The 18,946-nt window shown below is 41.2% G+C and overlaps 1 protein-coding gene across 1 annotated transcript; it reads left to right on the top strand.

The window, feature by feature from the left end:
- Positions 1–1,298: 1,298 nt before the first annotated feature.
- LOC139652227 (myocardial zonula adherens protein-like) lies at positions 1,299–18,554 on the top strand. The gene is made up of 16 exons (XM_071529613.1): positions 1,299–1,776; positions 2,621–2,701; positions 6,111–6,197; positions 7,106–7,270; positions 7,469–7,561; positions 7,687–7,800; positions 7,903–8,055; positions 8,888–9,013; positions 9,299–9,427; positions 9,585–9,679; positions 9,802–9,907; positions 10,587–10,670; positions 10,879–10,985; positions 15,634–16,227; positions 16,408–16,645; positions 17,690–18,554. The coding sequence occupies exons 1-16, from the start codon at positions 1,711–1,713 to the stop codon at positions 17,831–17,833; spliced, it is 2,382 nt and encodes a 793-aa protein (XP_071385714.1). The 5' UTR covers positions 1,299–1,710; the 3' UTR covers positions 17,834–18,554.
- The last annotated feature ends 392 nt before the right edge of the window (positions 18,555–18,946 follow it).

Genomic DNA, 18,946 nt, shown 5'->3' with positions numbered 1-18,946 from the left:
GATTTACTCCATGCAAATCTGGTCATTCTTGTAAGACTGGCCTGGTGGATTTAAGTCAGTGGTAAATCAAGATCCTCTCACAAAAAAAACAGAGTGAGACTTCAGTCAGGGCGGAAGGGAACTGAATCTGACATGTTTATGACAGAGGATTTCCACATGACATTGGATTTGGACGGAGGCCCAGCTGAGTGGCTGACTCACTGATTGCAGAAGTAAATAACCCCATTTGTTTGATGTCTGGTTACTAATTAACCTTCTAGCCCTGTGGAAATACCTCTCATATTGTTCGGAGGATTTCTTTTCATATTAACTTAACTATCTTTACGTTGCCTTACAATAGATCTTTGTTGAGAAATAATAAACTCTCCACACTGTATTGCTAGGCAACTTGAGTCTTCAACTTGATTCCCCATTCCTGTTTTCTGCTTCTAGTTTCTATAAAAAGGGAGTGACTGCAGGCCATCCATACAAGGAATGTGATCTGGCTGTCAGTGTAACTTAAGGGAGTGTGACTGTCTTTTGTTTGACAGAATGAGTTTTTATGTTCAATATAAAAAGATGAGGACAAATCCCATTGAAATTATGTAAAACCAAGCTGGTTTGGGAAGACTTAGTTATGTGGCAGTAGGCAACAAAAACATTAACAAATAATGTTTTGCCTTGCTGTCTTCCCTTTCACTCCCCTCCGCTATCAACACTATAAATAATTCATTGGGTACAGAACCAACAGATGCTTGGCCTAACCTTGCTATTGAGTCACTGTACAGGTGGGATTTATTACAGTAAAGCACCACGTTTACTACTTTCCCCTACCTTGGTCCTGCTTCTGACTTTATTTATACTTATTTCATTGGAATAGACATAGTCATTGGAAAGACATTTTCACACTCAAATTGATTGACCAAGCTCTTGATACAAGAACAGAGAGCATGTAGCAGCTAAACATAAATTTTAAAATGTTTATTTATGTTTATATTGTTCATGAAGACAGTAAATATTATATTGATATTATGTGATACAGAAAAGAAATGCTGTTATAGATCATTTTCCCTTAAATCTTCCCTTAAAGAGGCTTTGTATATATACACCCATGACAGACAGACATAGTGAAAAGCCCTGTGTTGTGGATTAAACAATTGTTAAAGTGTTGTCGTTGTGAGTAGCAGCTCCTCCTATTAGCCAGGCCTGCAGATAAGACGTGCTCCACCTGTCCCAGCCCAAGTCAGAGGACCCGCCCTGTGAGAGACTTGCTCTGAGGGCAAGTGAGAGGCACAGAGCAGGTGAAATGTGGCCCGACAGGTCTGATGGGAAGGCAGGCTGTGAGAGAGAGGGAGACAGAGAGAGAGAGACAGAGAGAGAGAGAGACAGAGAGGCAGTGTGGTTGCTGAGCGACTGACTGACTGACAAGCCTGACAGCCAGGTGGATTTAGCAGCAGTCTGACTGGACTTGGACAATGAAATAGTTGGGTCTCTGTTGCTGCAGGAACTGGATTGCACCTTCACAGACAGAGGGGGAATATCAGGCCTGGTGTGGATTCCCACCGCCAGACCGACACAAGTGGAATTTCCCTCCTCTTCCCTGGCCGGGGCAAAGGGGGGCAGATGGTCGCTCTGTGAGTTTGAGCAGAACTCAGGAAAGAGAGAGAGAGGAAGGGTGGGAGGGCCGGAGAGGGAGAGGAAGAGAACCGAGGAGTAGACACAAGGGGAGACATGCTTCGCTACGGTTCGGCGGGAACAGTCAGCACCACCACCACAGAAGACTCTCCAGAGTCCCAGGTACGAAGTCCCAGGGAACAGTCTCTACCCCCCACCCCCCTCTATCTCTTTCTCTCTCTCTATCTCTCTATCTCTCTCTCTCTGTTTCTCTCCCTCCCTCTCTCTCTCTCACTGTTTTCTGCACATAGTCCAGTGTTTTTTTTCTCTCTCTTCTGTTTGTCCCCTGTTGCTGTGGCCACTTCTGTATTATCTGCATGTGTTTAGATAAATTTCCACAGCATGTGCACATCCCAGCTAATCATCCTCTGTACACTGATCTTCTGAAATTTCATGTTTGCCATAGAATGTGTTCATTTGCAAGACCATGTAATGAGAGCTGAGTACGCGGGAGGCAGGGCTGTCATGTTTATTTAAACAGTTCTCAGTGATAAAACAGGACTAAACTGGACTAAACTGGCATTTACAGTTATCCCCATAGCTTGCTATTGAAATAAGTCAACATAAACTGAGCATTTAATCTAACCACTGCACTAAGAAAATACAGTCTGTTCTAACAACATGCCTTAAAAATAAGAACATTCAAAATATTGCATTGTAGAATTGTTTTGCTTGGTGGCAACTTCGTTTCGGATACTACTGAACAAAGCAGCCATTATACAGGACATGTGAATCATTAGTTCAGTTTCAGAGCATTTACATAAACTTTGTTTGCAGTCTGCTGCTGTTGTCATTGTCTGTAAATAAACCTATGGTAGTGGACTGTTGAGGTCTGTTAGATTTGTCCACCATGAACTTTTCACTGCTTGAGTATCAGTGAGGTTCAGTACAAATGCTTTAATCTTTTCCAATGATAATATAATGCATGGAGAATAAAATGTGCCTTATGTCTGTTCTTATTTCTCAGAGGAGAATCAGACGTCTTCGTCTGACTCTACATGCTGGAGAGAATGGGAAAAAGGAGCCAAAAAATACAAACGCAGACACAGTAAGTCTTATATCTTCCTCATTGAAATTCTACAATGAAGCATCATGTTATGCTCCGGCCTCTTTGACTGCCCCTCTTATATACGTTAAATTTCAGTGAATAGAGTTACATTTAAACCACATTTCCTCAAGTTCAACTCAGAGTCAACAAACCAACTCAAGTTGTGTGTCTCTCTCAAGTTTTCAAATCAACAACCACACATGGCGATCAAGTGTGATGTGGGATAATGGTTTTGGTCCGGCACTGATAAAAACAACATTAACTCTCTATATAGTACAGATCGGTAGACAGAAAAGTGGTGGAACCACTGAGATTTATGTGTATTTTGTCATCTGGACCAGTTATGCAATCATAACAATGGAGGGTGTGTGCATATAATAACACACACACAGCTGTTTCACGTTTTCTTCAAAGCGCTACTCTGACTTTGCATTGTAAATCTATCCCATGCAAGAGAAAGTATTACTGTAGAATAAATTTGCTGAACAGACATTACGTTTGGCATCTCCTTTTCTTATTTCACCTTGGCACAACACATGACAGCCTTATTTTTTTAATAGTCTTGAAACAATATAGCGCAAATATTGGCAACTACACAAACCATAAAACTAACTAAATTTGCTTTCTTAAGTCCAGTAATTATGCACAGTGTTGTGTTGTGAATGTTATTCTAGTCTGTTACTACGCAATGTAACCCTGTGAATTATGATTCTGAGCACACGCCGCAGGCTACATTGGTGTTTGCTATAGGTGGCTCTCTATTTGTGTTAAGGTTGTGTGGTCTGGAGGGTGATGTCAGTGGCTGACAGTGTATGGGAACTGTGTGTGATATTTGGGGAGGTTTCAGGACGTTTTACATAGATATGCAGGAATGGGAGAGGAGAATAGTGGTGTATCTTCTGTGTACCTTGGCCTGGGGTGCACAGCGTTCAGCTAATCACCACACTCCCACACTTAACATCACAGTGCAGCTGATAGCAGCCTGGTGTAATCTTTGAATACACTTCCCTTTGGGAGGGTGTGACCATGACTATTGGAACGGATGACAGAGGACAGTCTGGTCAAGAGTTAACACGCAGCGGAGATACAGTGGAGAAGCAGATGTGCTTACTGATGACACACCACTGCATTGTGTGTTCAGTGAGGACAGTGGGGCCAGTCTGCACCCCAACCAGCTGTGCAAGTCATGCCTTCCTTGCAGACATCACTAACAAGACCAAGCACTCTGGAGTACGGCCATTATACGGTATATTGCGTATGATATTAATTATTACAGCCCATCAACTTTATAGGCCAAGATTGCCATGAAAATGGTGTTAGCAAGTTGGAGGAAAAGTAGAGATTATGATAAATAGAAAACAGTATTTAAAAGGGCCCAGTGTAAACACTACAGGTGCTGCCTGCTGCTGTACCTGATGTGACTTGTAACTCTGTTGTTTAAATGCCTGGTCAGTATTCAAAAGCACCAGGGCAGCTTTTTTTTTTACCTTAATTTATACAGGGAGGGGTTTTGCTGAGCATGCATGCCCTTTTTAAGCCAATGTGCTTAGACAAATTTCTGTGGGAGCTGCTCAGTGGTTGAACTCAGATGTAATCTTTAGTGGAATGTAAAATATAGGTCACTCCCGTATTATGTGCACAGTTTTGAATGTTTGGGACTTTGTAATTAAAGATGAAAAAGAAACAGGAAAAAGGCAAGACAAGGTTATTAATGTAGGAGGAAGGAAATGACCACAACTTCCCATGCCTGAGATATATTATGCTTCAGTAAAGATGATGGGAAAAGTGGTTATCCACCATCAAATTAAAAAGGGTGTGTCTTGCAACCTGACACATCGTGGGACACAGTCTTGCCAGTGACTATGGCCTATATGAGATGTAATGCATCCACACCATGAGACATACAGGGAGCCAAGACACAGAGTTGTTACATATATAATAGTTTGTATGCCTACAGCATTGGATTTCATTGCTACAATGGCTGCAGTCAAAAGAAAGTCTCCTCAAAGCGTGATTCAGTCCAATGGGCTACATGAGAGGGTCTTTGTTTTGAAACACAACTTCCACGTGTGTGTGTGTCCTAAGGGAAGCAAATAAGGATCTAATCCCAAAGATTAGGAGTCAAATCCTTCAGTCAGGTCAGACCATGTGGCAAAGCTAGAAATGACGTGGTAAAATGTTGACACTGCATTGACAGATTACATGTTAGTGGCCTCTTTGAGTGTTTTTACATAATTACATAATTCCAGTAGTCAGTGATCTCGCTGAGCAGGTCAAGCTCCTCTGGGCAAAAAAACCCAAAACAAACAAAAAACTGTATGCGCTGCACACATAGTTCCTTCCTCAAAATTACATGGCTGTAGTTTCGGCTACAAAACCAGGTAAACATTGTCTACCAGCATGGTCAAATATTGGTGATATAAAATTCAAAGTTGAATAGACAGCACATACAGCATTGTTATATTGAGCTCTTGGAGCAGCAGGCCTAGTGTTGTTAAAACATAATGATGGCTATTCTTCCCTCCCATCTGTTGGAATTCACATCCGCCTATTAGAAGGCCCTCGCCATTTCTCCACAGCATGTCTTCTGTAGATTAAGTGGTGGAGAAATGTGAAGCACTGCTTTGTCCAAGAGACAACACTGGCGTCATTGTTCGAGTTCCTCCTCACTCTTATCTCTGCTGGATGGGGGGTTGACGCCTCTTTCTCTAGGCAAGAGGTCCTGGCTGAGCTTCGTGTTTATTTAGAGGAGAAGCTATATTCTCCTCCAAAAGAAGACGTCAGAAATTATCTTTGAAACACCTTTCCTCTCCTGTTTTAAAGACTGCTAGCAAGATATCTCAGATGTTTTTTTGCATTGAGTGGCTTGACTTTAGCATCTATCTATCTATCTATCTATCTATCTATCTATCTATCTATCTATCTTTGTTTAATTTTTGCTTTTAAAACTGGTTTGAAGCAAAGTCCTCGATAGCATGAATGCCACCTGCACCACTGGTGCCTGTTGACGTAGGACACATGGTTGAACCCAACTAACCACCTTGAGTGACTGTTGTCACCTATGGAGTGACTTAAGGGGACTGAGACTAACATGTTGAGGAAGACATTTAAAGGCAAAATCCAAATCTAGTTGGCCAGAATGTTGTTTGCTTGTATTTGTGATGTTGTTGAAAGAGAGGTGAAGAAAAGAGATGAAACAGTTTGTGCATGTTACTGCATAACGGGAAAACAATGAGAGGCTAGAGTAAGTTGTTACCACATAAACTTTGTTAATGATAAGTTTCCAGTGCTGTGGAATGTTTTCACAATAACAGTTATCAACATTTTCATCTGAACCTTGCAGCCCCTAGACCTGGAATGAGGAAAATCATCCACAACAATAATCCTGAGTGTTTGTTTTCCTCTACAGGATGACAAGGTTGTCAATGGGACATGGAAGAAGAAAAATGGGCTGATCCAGAGAGAAAGGCCAGCTGGCAGGGAGTCACCTGACCAGGTAGACAGCCGCATCCACCGCATGAATGATAGCTATGACACAATGAAGGATATTGGCCGTGCTTTAGCAGGTGTTACACTGGCGTTTTTTCTGAATTTGTAGTAAACCACATTGTCTGTGTATGCATCTGCATTCATGCTATCATTAATAATGTATTCAGTCATTTTTACAGTACTGGATATTCAACATAAACAGATGCTTATAGATGAATATTACAGGCTTCATGTCTCTATTGTCTCTTTTTAGTTTATAGAAGGAAAATTCAGAGGTGCAGTCATAACAAAGGGGTCAGGAAATGTTTTTTTCTCTGAGTTGTTTGACAATGCAGAAAACAGATAGGACGATGTGCAAGATAAGAGATCACAAATATCCGGAATTCATTGTTCTTTCCTACTTTCCAGAGTAAATATTTGCTTCCTGTGGTATAGCATTGAAGTATTTCTAGAAATTAATACAGTACTATAGTTTATCTGTGCACATCGATTTTATTGTCATTTACTTTGTTATTGCCTTGTTTGAAGTGCTACACTACTCCTGTGCTGGTATGCATCTGTTTTCATTGCGTGCCTGGTAGAGAGAGGTACAATAGGCAGACAGCGGCAGCAGCTCCTGTACTAGGTTGCAGAAACATGACACTCTCAATGCACCCTGCACTTTTTTTTAGTTGCTAGTTCCCAACCTCCTGTTTTGAGTGCTCAGCAGCAGAGCTAGAAATACCTCAGCAAGCGCACATATGCAAGTGTGTGCACGAGTCCACACACTCACACACATACACTACGCACACCTGCAAGCGCATGCATGCACGTGCACACACAGGCGCACAAATACACAAACACAATGACAGCGTCAGACAGCCCCAGTGGAGGGTGGCTACAGAAACCTGACCTGGGCGATCCTGTCTCCCTCAGCACCTCGGAGCCATAACCAATGGGGTGCCAGAGACCTCGCCGCAGCACCATGGGCCCAAGGTGTATGGTGTGGTGCAGAGGACGAGCTCAGACAGACAGCAGGAAGTGATGGCGCGCGAGTGGTCGGTCAATCACCTTCAGGATGAGATGAGGTACATCAGGGAGGTGAGTGGAGACTGACGGGACGAGTGACGTTGAAACTGATTGTGGAGATAAACGAGCAGCAGGGCCTTCAATTCACCTGCCAGTTGTACTCAGTGTCTTAGCACCAACTCACCTACGCAAGACTCACATGTATGGATTTGCTCTGCTCTGTGGATGAATAGACAGATCATTTATTTGTATGTTCTCTCTATCGCAAAGGTGAGAGATTCTCTGGAGAAGGTCAGAGAGCGGATGTACGGACAGTTCGGAGGAATGCAGCAGTCAATGCAGAAGCTGTCACAAGAAATCAGGGTAATGACATACGCAGTACCATGTGACTGGGTGCTAGTTGCTCAGAACTCCTTCATCCACTTCTAATCCATGAATTGTAAGCTGTGAATAGATGTGAAAATGCAGTGTGCCATGTGTTTCTGCAGACTGCCAATTCACATCGGCGGAGTCTGGAGGCAGAAGTGAAGATTCGGACCGCAGCCATGGACAGCTTTGATCAGATGAACAGCTCCCTTATATCTGCTAACATCGGCCTGCAGGTAACAAATCAATGTCACTGAACTCAGAAGGCCTGCTTCATGACAGCTGCGTACCATTACGGTGTGGCTTGGTGTGATGAATAAAAGTAGTTTCCTTCACAGAAATCCCTTCTGGAGAACTGTCAGAACAGAGTGGACATGAGGGATGAGGTGAAGAGATTGCGGAGCACCTGTGAGAAAACAGAAGAAAAACTGAAAGAGAAGGAGAGGCAGTTGGCTGCTGCTCAAGCTGAAAACCAAACTTTGAAACGACAGGTAATCCTGGACATGAACGCAAGCGCCTGTACACACACATATAGACACACTCACTCTCACGTACACATACACAACCGAAACTCACTCTCTCTCTCTCTCTCACACACACACCCTCACACACACTGACAAAAATATGCCCTCACACGCACACACACTCACATACCTACTCTGACACAAGTGACGAGATAATGTGTTTCTAATACTGGTGAACCAGCTGCCAAGACAAGTGGGTGCTAAAATGGCCGATTGCATAACAGTGTTTGATGAGTGCATGAAGGCAGAGAGGGACAAGCTGTGATGCAGCCAGCAGAGAATTTATGATGCATGCTGTGACTGCATGACACTTATTGAACAAACAGAAACAGGAGAAAGCTTTATATAGCTTCTCATCTCATAGCTCAGATTTTTTTATATTACATAACTTCAAACTAACGCCCTCAAGACCTAACATAAATATTAGCTTCTCACTATGTCTGATCAGTTTCCCTATCTCTGCAGTTCCTCCTCTAGGTTAAAACTATAGGTTCAATTTGATCTGACTCTCTAACTTTCTTGATTATCCATCTCAGAAAGTTCTGAACACTGATCTCCACTTCCAGTTCAAATGATGAGAAACAAACCAGGACTGAAAGAATAACAGTTATTTTAAACAAACAGGAGATATGAGGGATGGTAGAATAAAGCATAATTTTCATCCAGTAGATTTGATAAACGTAACAGATCGTCTCTTTGCAATAAGGTATCCGCTGCATCTGCATCTTCCATTCTAGCATCAATATGGAATAATCAGCCGGGCACTGTAAGACTTTGCGCTGTGCTGTGGATTCTGCAGGTGGAGTCGTCGCAGGAGGCCAGCAGCCAGGCAGTGCAGGAGGTCACAACCAGGCTACAGAGGCAGTATGAGGAGAAGCAGCTGGAGGAGCACCGGAAACACAGGGAGGAGATTGAAAACCTGCAGGTCTACAGTCCTTAGTCCTTATCCATGACGCTTAGCCGCTGCACATCACATACTTATTAAATGCCAATAGAAATAAAGACTTATCAGATGGTAGATGTGTGATGATTACTCAAGATAGGTTGATAAAAAAACATTTTACAAAGATGATAATGCAGTAAGTTCCCCTCTAATGCAAAAACCTGTGCAACTGACAACCAGAAATGGAGATAAATAACTCAATTCTTGATCATTTGATTCTCAATAACAATTCCATATCCTAACAAAACTGTATGTCTCTTCACCCAGGCCCAACTCGATGAGTATATAAGGCGGCTAGAGGAAGCAGAGAGGAATGCTAAGATTGCAGCGGCCCAGATTGCTGAGAGGGACCAGAGGATCTGTGAAGTGGAGCGTCTTCTGGACTGTATGGGACAAGTAAGGCAAAGGCTGAATTTTACATTGCAGGTTGACTATTATGTAGTGCTAAGTCTGTTGTAACATGGGGAAAACATTTAAGAGGAAAGCTATGCAAAAATGCATACAGCCTGTCTTTTTGCAGAAAATAAAGACATTTTCATTTTTTTTTGCATAGGAAAGGAATCAGCTCCAAAAGAAACTGCAGGAGTGTGAACAACGTCTCCGCTTGATGGAGCTCACAGACACAACTGATGCAACTGTGGCCAGGAGGTAGAAAATTAATATCCAGATACACAAACATAAGCAGTTGTTTGATTCCAGTGGAAGTAGAGTGCAAACAGCAGTGTAATTAGTTTATACATGGGGCGAACTGACTACTGGTCTTCCCTTAGGTCTAAACAGCTGGAAGGGGAAACAGTGGATCTCCGTGAGAGAATCAAGCACCTGAACGACATGGTGTTCTGCCAGCAGAGGAAGGTTAAAGGAATGATCGAGGAGGTTAGGAGCATTTATTTTTCTGTTTGTACAGCTAAGTCATGCACTTTTAAGTCTCCTGTTCCCAGCCGATGTTTTGATAATGGGTGGGGATTAGATACATACAGAGAGTTGAAGTTGTGGGAGGCCTAAAGTTTGCCATCTCATGTATGGATGCTTTCAGTGCACATAAAAGCCTAATCTGATCCTAAATCAACAAAGGGTTGAGTGAATTACTGTAAATAAGTCCTGACCTATTCCAACTCAAAAGGCACATCAACTGGCATGAGGGTCACTTAATCCTTTTGATTATTGGCTGCACAAAACCTGCATGCAGACCACAGTTACTGCTTATATTCTATGTAATGGAATGGAGGGCTATACTAGAAGTGTTGTACTGAAGACAATTGAAATTTTAGCAGAAGAATAAGATAATAGGAAGACTCGGCAACAAAAGGTGTCAATAATCTGACAACCATGTTTCAAAAAACGCAATAGAAATCAACAGTTTTTCTGAACAGTTGCGTCTGAAAATTAGTTTTCTGTGCACTGAATAGTAATAGTCACTTGTAGTTTGATCTTTCACAGCCTGTTTGGCTCATCTTTACCAACTGTCCCTATAAGATCAGACCAGAGACAAGGTCAGACTGTAAACACATAATCATTGCTTTCTATTATTTATTTTTTTGTTGAACTTGTGAAGGTTGAATCACTTCGAGCTCAAGTTGCGCAGAAGGATATGTTCATCTCAGAGCTTCTGGACAGAATTGCTATAGTGGAGTGTGAGGTAAGATGATAACGATACTTCACTGCTTGCCTTATGTGATTATTGTGGTGTGGTGTGGTGATCTATGGCTATAGATGACTGCATGCGTGTCATTTCTTTGTGCCATTTCACTATACCTATCAATTCACTTTCACACTTGAAGCGACCTCAGTCTTTTGCATGGATCTGACCTGACGCTGTTGTTTCCTGTTTTCCTTTTCCCTCCTAGAATAATGAATTAGAAGACAAGCTGAAGTATTTTATGTCTACACAGAATAGGCCAAGAGAGGTTTTGCACACCAGGGACATAGGAGTAGGCTGTGATCTGCTCCCCAGGTAAAAAGCCCTATGTTAATGAAACCACATTTAGTACCTTTTGGTTGTGTGTGGCACTCCCTCTTGAGGCTGCTTCTCATTCTGCTGTCTGACTGTGCGCCCACAGAAGTGAAGTGCAAAGGTATGATGTCAAACCTACTGTTCAGTCTGAGCCAGCTCAATCTCAACTCATGCAACATCCAACCCATTATCTGACAACCCCAACCCAACCAAGGACGTTCAAAGCAGGTACCCCACCTCCCAGCAGACTGGAGTCCAGTTTACTGAGGTACACTCCTCTTCAGTACAGCCGGTTTCTGCAGTCCAGCCCCACGACATCCAGAGGAACACTAACAAGCCCACAGTCGTCTGAATCTGAACCTGTGAGCCCAGTCCAGTCCAGCACAGACGGGCCTGTCGTAGCGCCGAGCGCAGACACGCGTTCCAGTCCGGAGGAATCCACTCCGTCCCCATCATCGTCTCGAGCGAGATCAAGTCCATCTCAAATCTACACACCATTCATGAAACTTATGGAAATGACAGCAAAGATAAAGATAGATGACTCCTGAAAACTCAGTTATCTTTGGTCTTATTTTCATTGCCAATTGGAATTTAAAAAATCACCACATGTGACACATATCTGGTCAAATTCCTACTGTTTCCTGTCTAGACACAAGCATACAGATCACATCTCTGTCACATATGGTGGAAAATGTGATTCCAGTTGATAATGTAAACAAAGCTTATATAGGAGGTTTTCAGTCTACATTAGCACATGGCGCACTATTAAGTAATGATAATACAATGTTGCATAATGTAGGGTGTAAATAGTCTAATGCTCTGTAAATAATATACTGAAGGATTGTATTTGTTTTGTTTACAGTGAATGTAGCCTACTTGTGTGGCTCATGGAGGTATGAGCATTCAAACCATGTTTGAAAGTTTATAAGGTTTATGTGTGTATTTTCCTATCATTTTATATTTGCTCTGTACAAATTAAATGAAATATTATTTTGTTATTGTCAGATTATGTACAAAATATTTATTGATATGCTTTGTGCCTTTGTGAACAACCTAATATCTGATATCCCATATTGGTGGTGGGACTTCATCTGTTATTCACTTTAAAATGGCAACTGGGTAAATTGTAAAGTAAATTTATATGCTAATGATAAAAAAAACCAAACACAAAATAACGTTGGAAATATTGACTTTATAGAAGTGACTGCCATTCCTGAGCCACAGGCACAAGTATTGTCCAGCTGATGTCTGCACTGCCAGAACTATGTTCAAAGAAGGAATAGCTTTATGATGTGCCTTTTCCTGAATGATACATATCATATTGCGACTAATGACGTGAGGCTGTATATTTGGAAAATAAAGACTATATATATACACCCAACCATCTTGATTGTTTCATTGCAGACCACCAATACATATAACCATTTACTGAAGCCTGAAGCCTATATATGACAACTCTGAAAATCTCTTTTTGCCTTGTGTATGGTCCTATCTACACTAGGAAAAATACAACTAAATTACAACTAGTTTGCACTCCTTCCATTTGTGTTGCTTGACTTCTATGTTTCCCCATGAATTTCTAGTGTGAGTACAGAACTCGTACAAAAAACACAAAATAAATACATTTAGAAATTATTACAAAAATAACAAAATGTGCAAAAAGTCAAGTAGGCCTAAGTAGTTATTTTGTGAGCAACTGCATCATGTATGGTATGCACATATCTGCATGGCTGTGTATATTTTAGCTACTTCGTTCCAGTCATGTACACTGACTCACTGACTCAGGCAAACTCCTAGTAGCCTCTTGGTATGTACCTTGCCATTAGCCTTGTTTCTGATACTGAACACTTGCGTGTTCCTCTAAATAAAGCAATATTTCTTAGAATAGGGAATGGAGAGAGTACCAGTGAGGCAAGAGATGGTGGTAGATGCTGCCAGATGATTTTTTTTCATTTCAATACGTTGTAAGAGAAGGTCTTCACATATTGACAGTAAGCTTTCCATCATCTCAGGTCCAAAGATCTGAAAGATTGTGCAGTATAATAGATTTAATGAATGGGGGATAAAGATATAGCAGGACACAGGATTATAAGGATAGAACTTCAAACGTACAGTAAGCAATATTTTTCGTTATAATAAAGTACACTCTGCTATGGTGGCAGTACCATAAAGTGCACTGTACTATCCTGTACATTAGGTGGCGGTAGAGCTTCACCGCTCACGTCTGTTTCCGCAATAGAAGAAGAGTTTTACTTCTTTGAACTGTTGTTGGCTGTTTAGTGAACCTGCCACTTTCGTAGGTTTGTTGTTAAGCTCTCTAACTCTATAGAGTCAGTTAACTGGTGGTATTTATTAGTCAGTTAACGTATAACCAGAGTTTTTTATGCCGAATAAAAAAATCGTAGCTTATGTTTCGGGCTGTCCTGTTTAGTTAAATGGCTGTAGCTAATAGCTGTCGTTAGCTAACCGTTATGTCCTCATCGTGGACAGAGCGCCAGGGACAAGTGGGCGACCTGAGATGCAAGAGTAAAGAAGAGCTCACTGAAATACTTCAGCGACAGGAAAAGATATTATCCAACAAGTAAGTTCAGAATTGTCAGGATATGGCACTTCCTGGTGTACCACAAGGAGCAGAATAACTTCCTTCGGTACACCCAAAATGGCTGTCATAGATTTTGATAATGTTGTAACGATAAACAAGCACTGTTGCATGCGTATGGACAGAAAAGACTCACTGATAATCACGGTAACCTTGGTATACTGAAAAGCTTGAATAATTCGAATGATATCTGTTGAATTGAGATTTAAGCAACTAATGTTGACGCAACTTCTTGGCAATGTTGCCCTTCAGATACAGAGTAATGCACTACCTATGTATTAATGCCCTCATCACCATGTGTCGTCCACATTGTCGGGGAGAAACCCAAATCCAAGCCCTTTATTTCTGCCCCCCGCCCCCTGATATTGCTGCAAATTTCCAAGTCTTGATTCTCAACCCCTCTCAAGTTTGTAGTCATCTGTAACGTGGTAAGATATAAGTGGAATCAGCATCTAGCCCCCATCACCCTACCATGGCCATTAGGTATATTACAAAACTAACCCCAGAACTGAGCTATTGGTATGGTTTGTATAAACACAGATACTGGACAAACAGCTGTTAGAAAGATATCTGGAAATATATTTAGGCTATATGTAACTATTAATATTGTCTTAACATGGTGATTTTTTTTGTCAATGCACTACACAATGATTGACATGCTCAACCCTATAGTCTTCAGTTCCAGAAAAGTGTATTTGGGTGTTGTAGCCCCATATTGGTCAATAGGAACCAACATTTCTCACTTGTCAGTTTATTGGCATTACTGGAAAATTACTGTATGTGAGGAAGCTTGATGTATCTCATTCAAAAACAGGCTAAAGCAGGGCAACATCAAAAATTCTATTCCAAAATCAGACATCAACAATACATGACCTTTCAAAGGAACTAATCCAGTAAAAGGTGTGGGTTTGCTGCTATTACCAGATAATAAGTCCAACATGCTTCTCTCTAGAGACGGACTTTCTTTTTAGCTGCCTGAATTTCCATCCGTGGTCATGGAGAAATATCTTGTCCAACTGTCTTAAGATGATGAAGTGATAGAAAAAACACATGATACAGTTTTTGTCATATCAACATCAGACATGCGAACACTTAAAAAAGTACACAAGTAGAAAGTCATTCTGCCTTTTTACAGTCATCCCCACTATTGAGGATGGGAGATATTTTTGTCCATTTGATTATTACATTACAGTGATCACATCAGCCAGTAAAAATTTGCTTGAGAGGCCTGCAATGGAAAATGGAAAATGCCTGGATAGGCATTGTACTTTCAGGACATGTTTCTTTAAAAAGGCATTATGACTTTTATCAACCTCTATCAACGGCGGCCAAGGAATTGAAACACTGACAGGTCTCTGGCACAGAAATATAAAAGTCACATTTTCACAATAGAATAAGTAATCTAACAAGTGAGACTCGTCTGTTTCCGTTTATGTTATTATATTGTCTTATTTGGGGCTACAGCACACAAACATGTTATTTCCTGAAAGCAAAGACTAGAGTTTAGGCTGAATATGCAATTCCTTATGTACTGTTTATAACTTTGAGCATGTCCGTCATTCCTCCACCAAATATGTCTGAAGTTGCATGTCTTATAGAGAACCTTACCAACTGACACATGCTACAGCATCTACAAATGAACACAAAAGCTTGTTGTCCATTGATCTGATCAACAAAAGCGGTATTGTAAAAAGCATAATGACACGTCTAACATGTTTGGTGAATGTTAGAGGAATTTTCTGTATACTGACTGCTGTTATTTTGACTCACAGAAATACACACATAAAACACATAAACCTTATCTTGAGTCCTCGGGATCTTTATAGGCTATAGGTCCTCATCCGCCTGTTTTTCATTACACTTCAGACAACATGAACACACCTGTGACAGTTGTCTTATTCTCTCAAATTTATTTGCCTACAATCCTGTACCACATGTGGCAAATATATACTGTGAAGTGTAATGACAATGCCACAATATCTTGAATACCTAGATTGCTTTGAATATTATTTTCTAATGTGAAATAACAAGATTATGTGTTATTTGCAGGAGGTTCTTACAGAGTCTTCCAGACAAAGGGAAAAAGATATTAGATTTTGCAGAGACAGTTCGCCTTGCTATCGCACACCATGATGAAGAAGAGAGAAGACAAAGCATGCTGTCTTGTGCCAGGAGCGAGTTACAGTCCAAGTACCAGCAGGCTTTCACTTCACGACAACCTGCTACCCACGACACACTGGGAACCTCACACCAAAATAGGCAAGGCAATGCTGCTGCAGTTGATATGGTCCAAGAGAAGGAGACCTCACCTGTCTCAGCTCATGTGCAGGAAAACAACAAGCAACAAGGCCAGTTTGTCTCCAGAGCGGCTGCTGGTGAAACCATGGAGACGGCTTCTGCTGGGGCCTCTCTGAACTCTGACGAGACAAAAGAGAGCGACCTTGCGGAGGCCTTGGAAAGGGTCAGACTGTCTGAAACTGCTAGTACTGGTTTCAGTCGAGAGGCCAAAGACCCATCAAACAGCACTGCAACAGACAATTTTTTTCTTGGAAAGCAGACACCAAAAAAGCCTCATTACATAGAGGTCCTGGAAAAAACAGAGAAGATTTCAGCCACCAGGAAACAAAAATTCAAACTAAATCAGTGAGTAGGATGTGTTTGATAATGATTACTTGTGTGGACTATTTAAGACAAAGAAAAACATGATTAAAATTATGTACATGTTATTTAGTAACATGGTGTGTCATTGATGCAATAATGGTTCTGCTCTGTTTGCGTACTGCTAATCATTCAGTTGATGGGAACTGAAATCTTCTCATGTAGCCTCTCTGTTTCCAGGCTGCCACCCAGAAGTGACAGCTCTCCATCAGGATCCCTGTCACCCAGCCAGTCTCCTGGAGGTGCATCACCGCTCTCCACACTAGCCAGGAAGGAGCGGGACAGGAAGCACCTGGATGACATCACTGCAGCCAAACTCCCTCCCCTCCAGCATAGCCCGGCCCAGCTTCTGTCTCTGGAAGAGTCGGGCACCCTCCTTAGGGAACAAACAAAGAAACAGCAGGTTAGTGTCGCTGTTGATTGGCTTTCTCTTCTGTAGAGGTTCAGCTTTACACGTGCATAAACACACACACACACACGCATGGCACACACAAACAGGGTCCGAAATTAACATCCACAAACCACCAAATACTGGTAAAATTTGTTTGTTTGTTTTTTTGGTAAAATTTTAAAGGTCACCTGCCACATTTGAATGCCTCTTTTATATACAGCTATGATGAATTACAAAACACCTGATTCTATGTGCAAAATAGCTCTGAAATTGGGTAGGGTGACATATTTCTGTGAAAGATATATATTAATTATTTTGGCCAGTAAACATTATTCTTGGCATTATTGGAATTATTCCTGGAATCTTGGAATTATTTCTTGACTGAATTTTTTTGATGAACAGCCGGTTGCAGCTGAGGGAAAAGGGTAATTTTGGATACTATACACAGAGCTGTGCAAATTGTTCCATCCGTTACATAAATGTTAATCTCTGGTAGACCTAGACAGTAATTCTCAATAATTGGGGAATATATTTGTCAATTACAAATGTATCTGCCAATAGTGTTTTTTGGTGTCAATATGCAATGAACTTGAACATCTAATTAAATCACGTTTGCATCAATTAATAATAAATGCACCAAGTGAGTGTTTCATTGTCCATATCAGATTGTTAAAGATTTTGTTTTGAAAGAAGTGGTCAAGAAGGTCAAGAAATGTGAATTTTAAAAGCGGAGGTTTTGATGTTCATGACAGTTTTTATGACACCAGTCCATAGGTGGAAGACCACATGTTGGATCCCTCCAATAGTCAAGAGTTTCCACTATGGCTGTAAAAGCCTTCAAATTAAAGCCAATGCTCTGCTCTTTAACCTTTATAGGCACTGTATCTTTTCACATCAAAAATAATGAATATGGAGCAGAGGCATCTGTACAGCTTATTACCAGTTTTACTTTCATTAAGGGTTCGGTAGCATGGCTGTGCTTCATAATAATAATGTGCTCAGTCCCTATGTTTACAAACCTTTTCATGTCAGCTTTCGTGTTGTGTTTAATTTCAGGAGTTGCATGCCAAGCTGGCAGCCCAGAAACTGTCTGAGGGGCTGAGGATCTCTGTGGGGACCTACACTCCTGACGGTGGCCCCATGGCTGCCTACAGAGAGGTTCACGATGATGGAGCCCAGCTCTCCTCAGAGGAAGACTAATCCTTGAAGGCCAGCGCTGGGGAATCCAGCGCGACCTCGGCCCTGTGGGCAGCAAGCTTTGGACCTTGCAATCAGGGCCCATCAAAGAGGATTTTCACTCCAAGGACAAGCATTCTTAGAGAGGAAATGGCCATTTGCATGGTGCACTGTGAAGGCATAGTTGGTATCCCAGACTCTCAGCTAAGGAACTTGAATGGTGGGTTGATAAACTGGCTTACTGAGTTGTCATCCAGTCAGTATTGGGTTCAGTTGCTTCAGTGCCCTACAGGAATAATAATGTACCTCTCAACTGTGTTGTGCAGTACCTGCTGCTGAGTAGGCTTTTAGTATACTAAATTTGAAATTGGTTTAATGGGGAAATTGTTTTTCCTTCAGTATGAAAATGTTGTGAAGTTGTGGTTTTCTGGGTCGGCTTGTGTGGCCTTAGGCAAAATGCTAATCAAAAATCAACAGTGTGATGCTGCCCATGTGTCTCAGCTTCATTATGTTTTGAATATAGTATGTTCAAATTCTCCTGTAGCGTGTTGATAATTTTATGCACTGCATAATGCAATATTGATTATTGAAAGTACTTACTGTGATAGATTGCATATTTATTTTACACTCTTCATACAGTCTGCAAACAGCCTACTCATCAGCAGGTGTAGCGGACTGTTTTGGCACATCAGGTGACTGTTTACAGCAAAATCACATGTTTCAAAATGTTCAACAGAACCAAATAAATACATCTACTTTTCCATATGGTCTTTTTTATGATGTTCCAGTTTATGCCTGAATTACAGACACTATGTAGTGCCTGCTCACTGTTTTTTTCAGTATGCTAACAATGGATTAGTATTTTTATTTTTTTTTCAGTGTGCTGAAAACACCAGGGTGTTAAACTGTTTCATGAAGAGGGCATCAGGAAAATGCTCACCCTGTCTGAGTTCTCAACCTAACTGACAATCTATAGGTTTCTTTTTTCAGTATACCAAATTTCTGTATCTGAAATATATTGAGTGCTTACATATTCCTAACATAGCATGTTGGAAAAAATGCCAACATGCTACCTTGCAATTTCAACATGTTTCATTCAAACCTTACTGGATCCCAAATGCTGATATATATTCTTGT

This window comes from Centroberyx affinis, unplaced genomic scaffold (assembly GCF_046629955.1).
Source record: "Centroberyx affinis isolate AG114_WGS23_722 - 3 ecotype Tasmania unplaced genomic scaffold, CSIRO-AGI_Caff_v1 ptg000002l_1, whole genome shotgun sequence".
Lineage (NCBI taxonomy): Eukaryota > Metazoa > Chordata > Actinopteri > Beryciformes > Berycidae > Centroberyx > Centroberyx affinis.
Note: the sequence above shows the minus strand (reverse complement) of the source record. Positions and strands in the feature narration are given on the sequence as shown.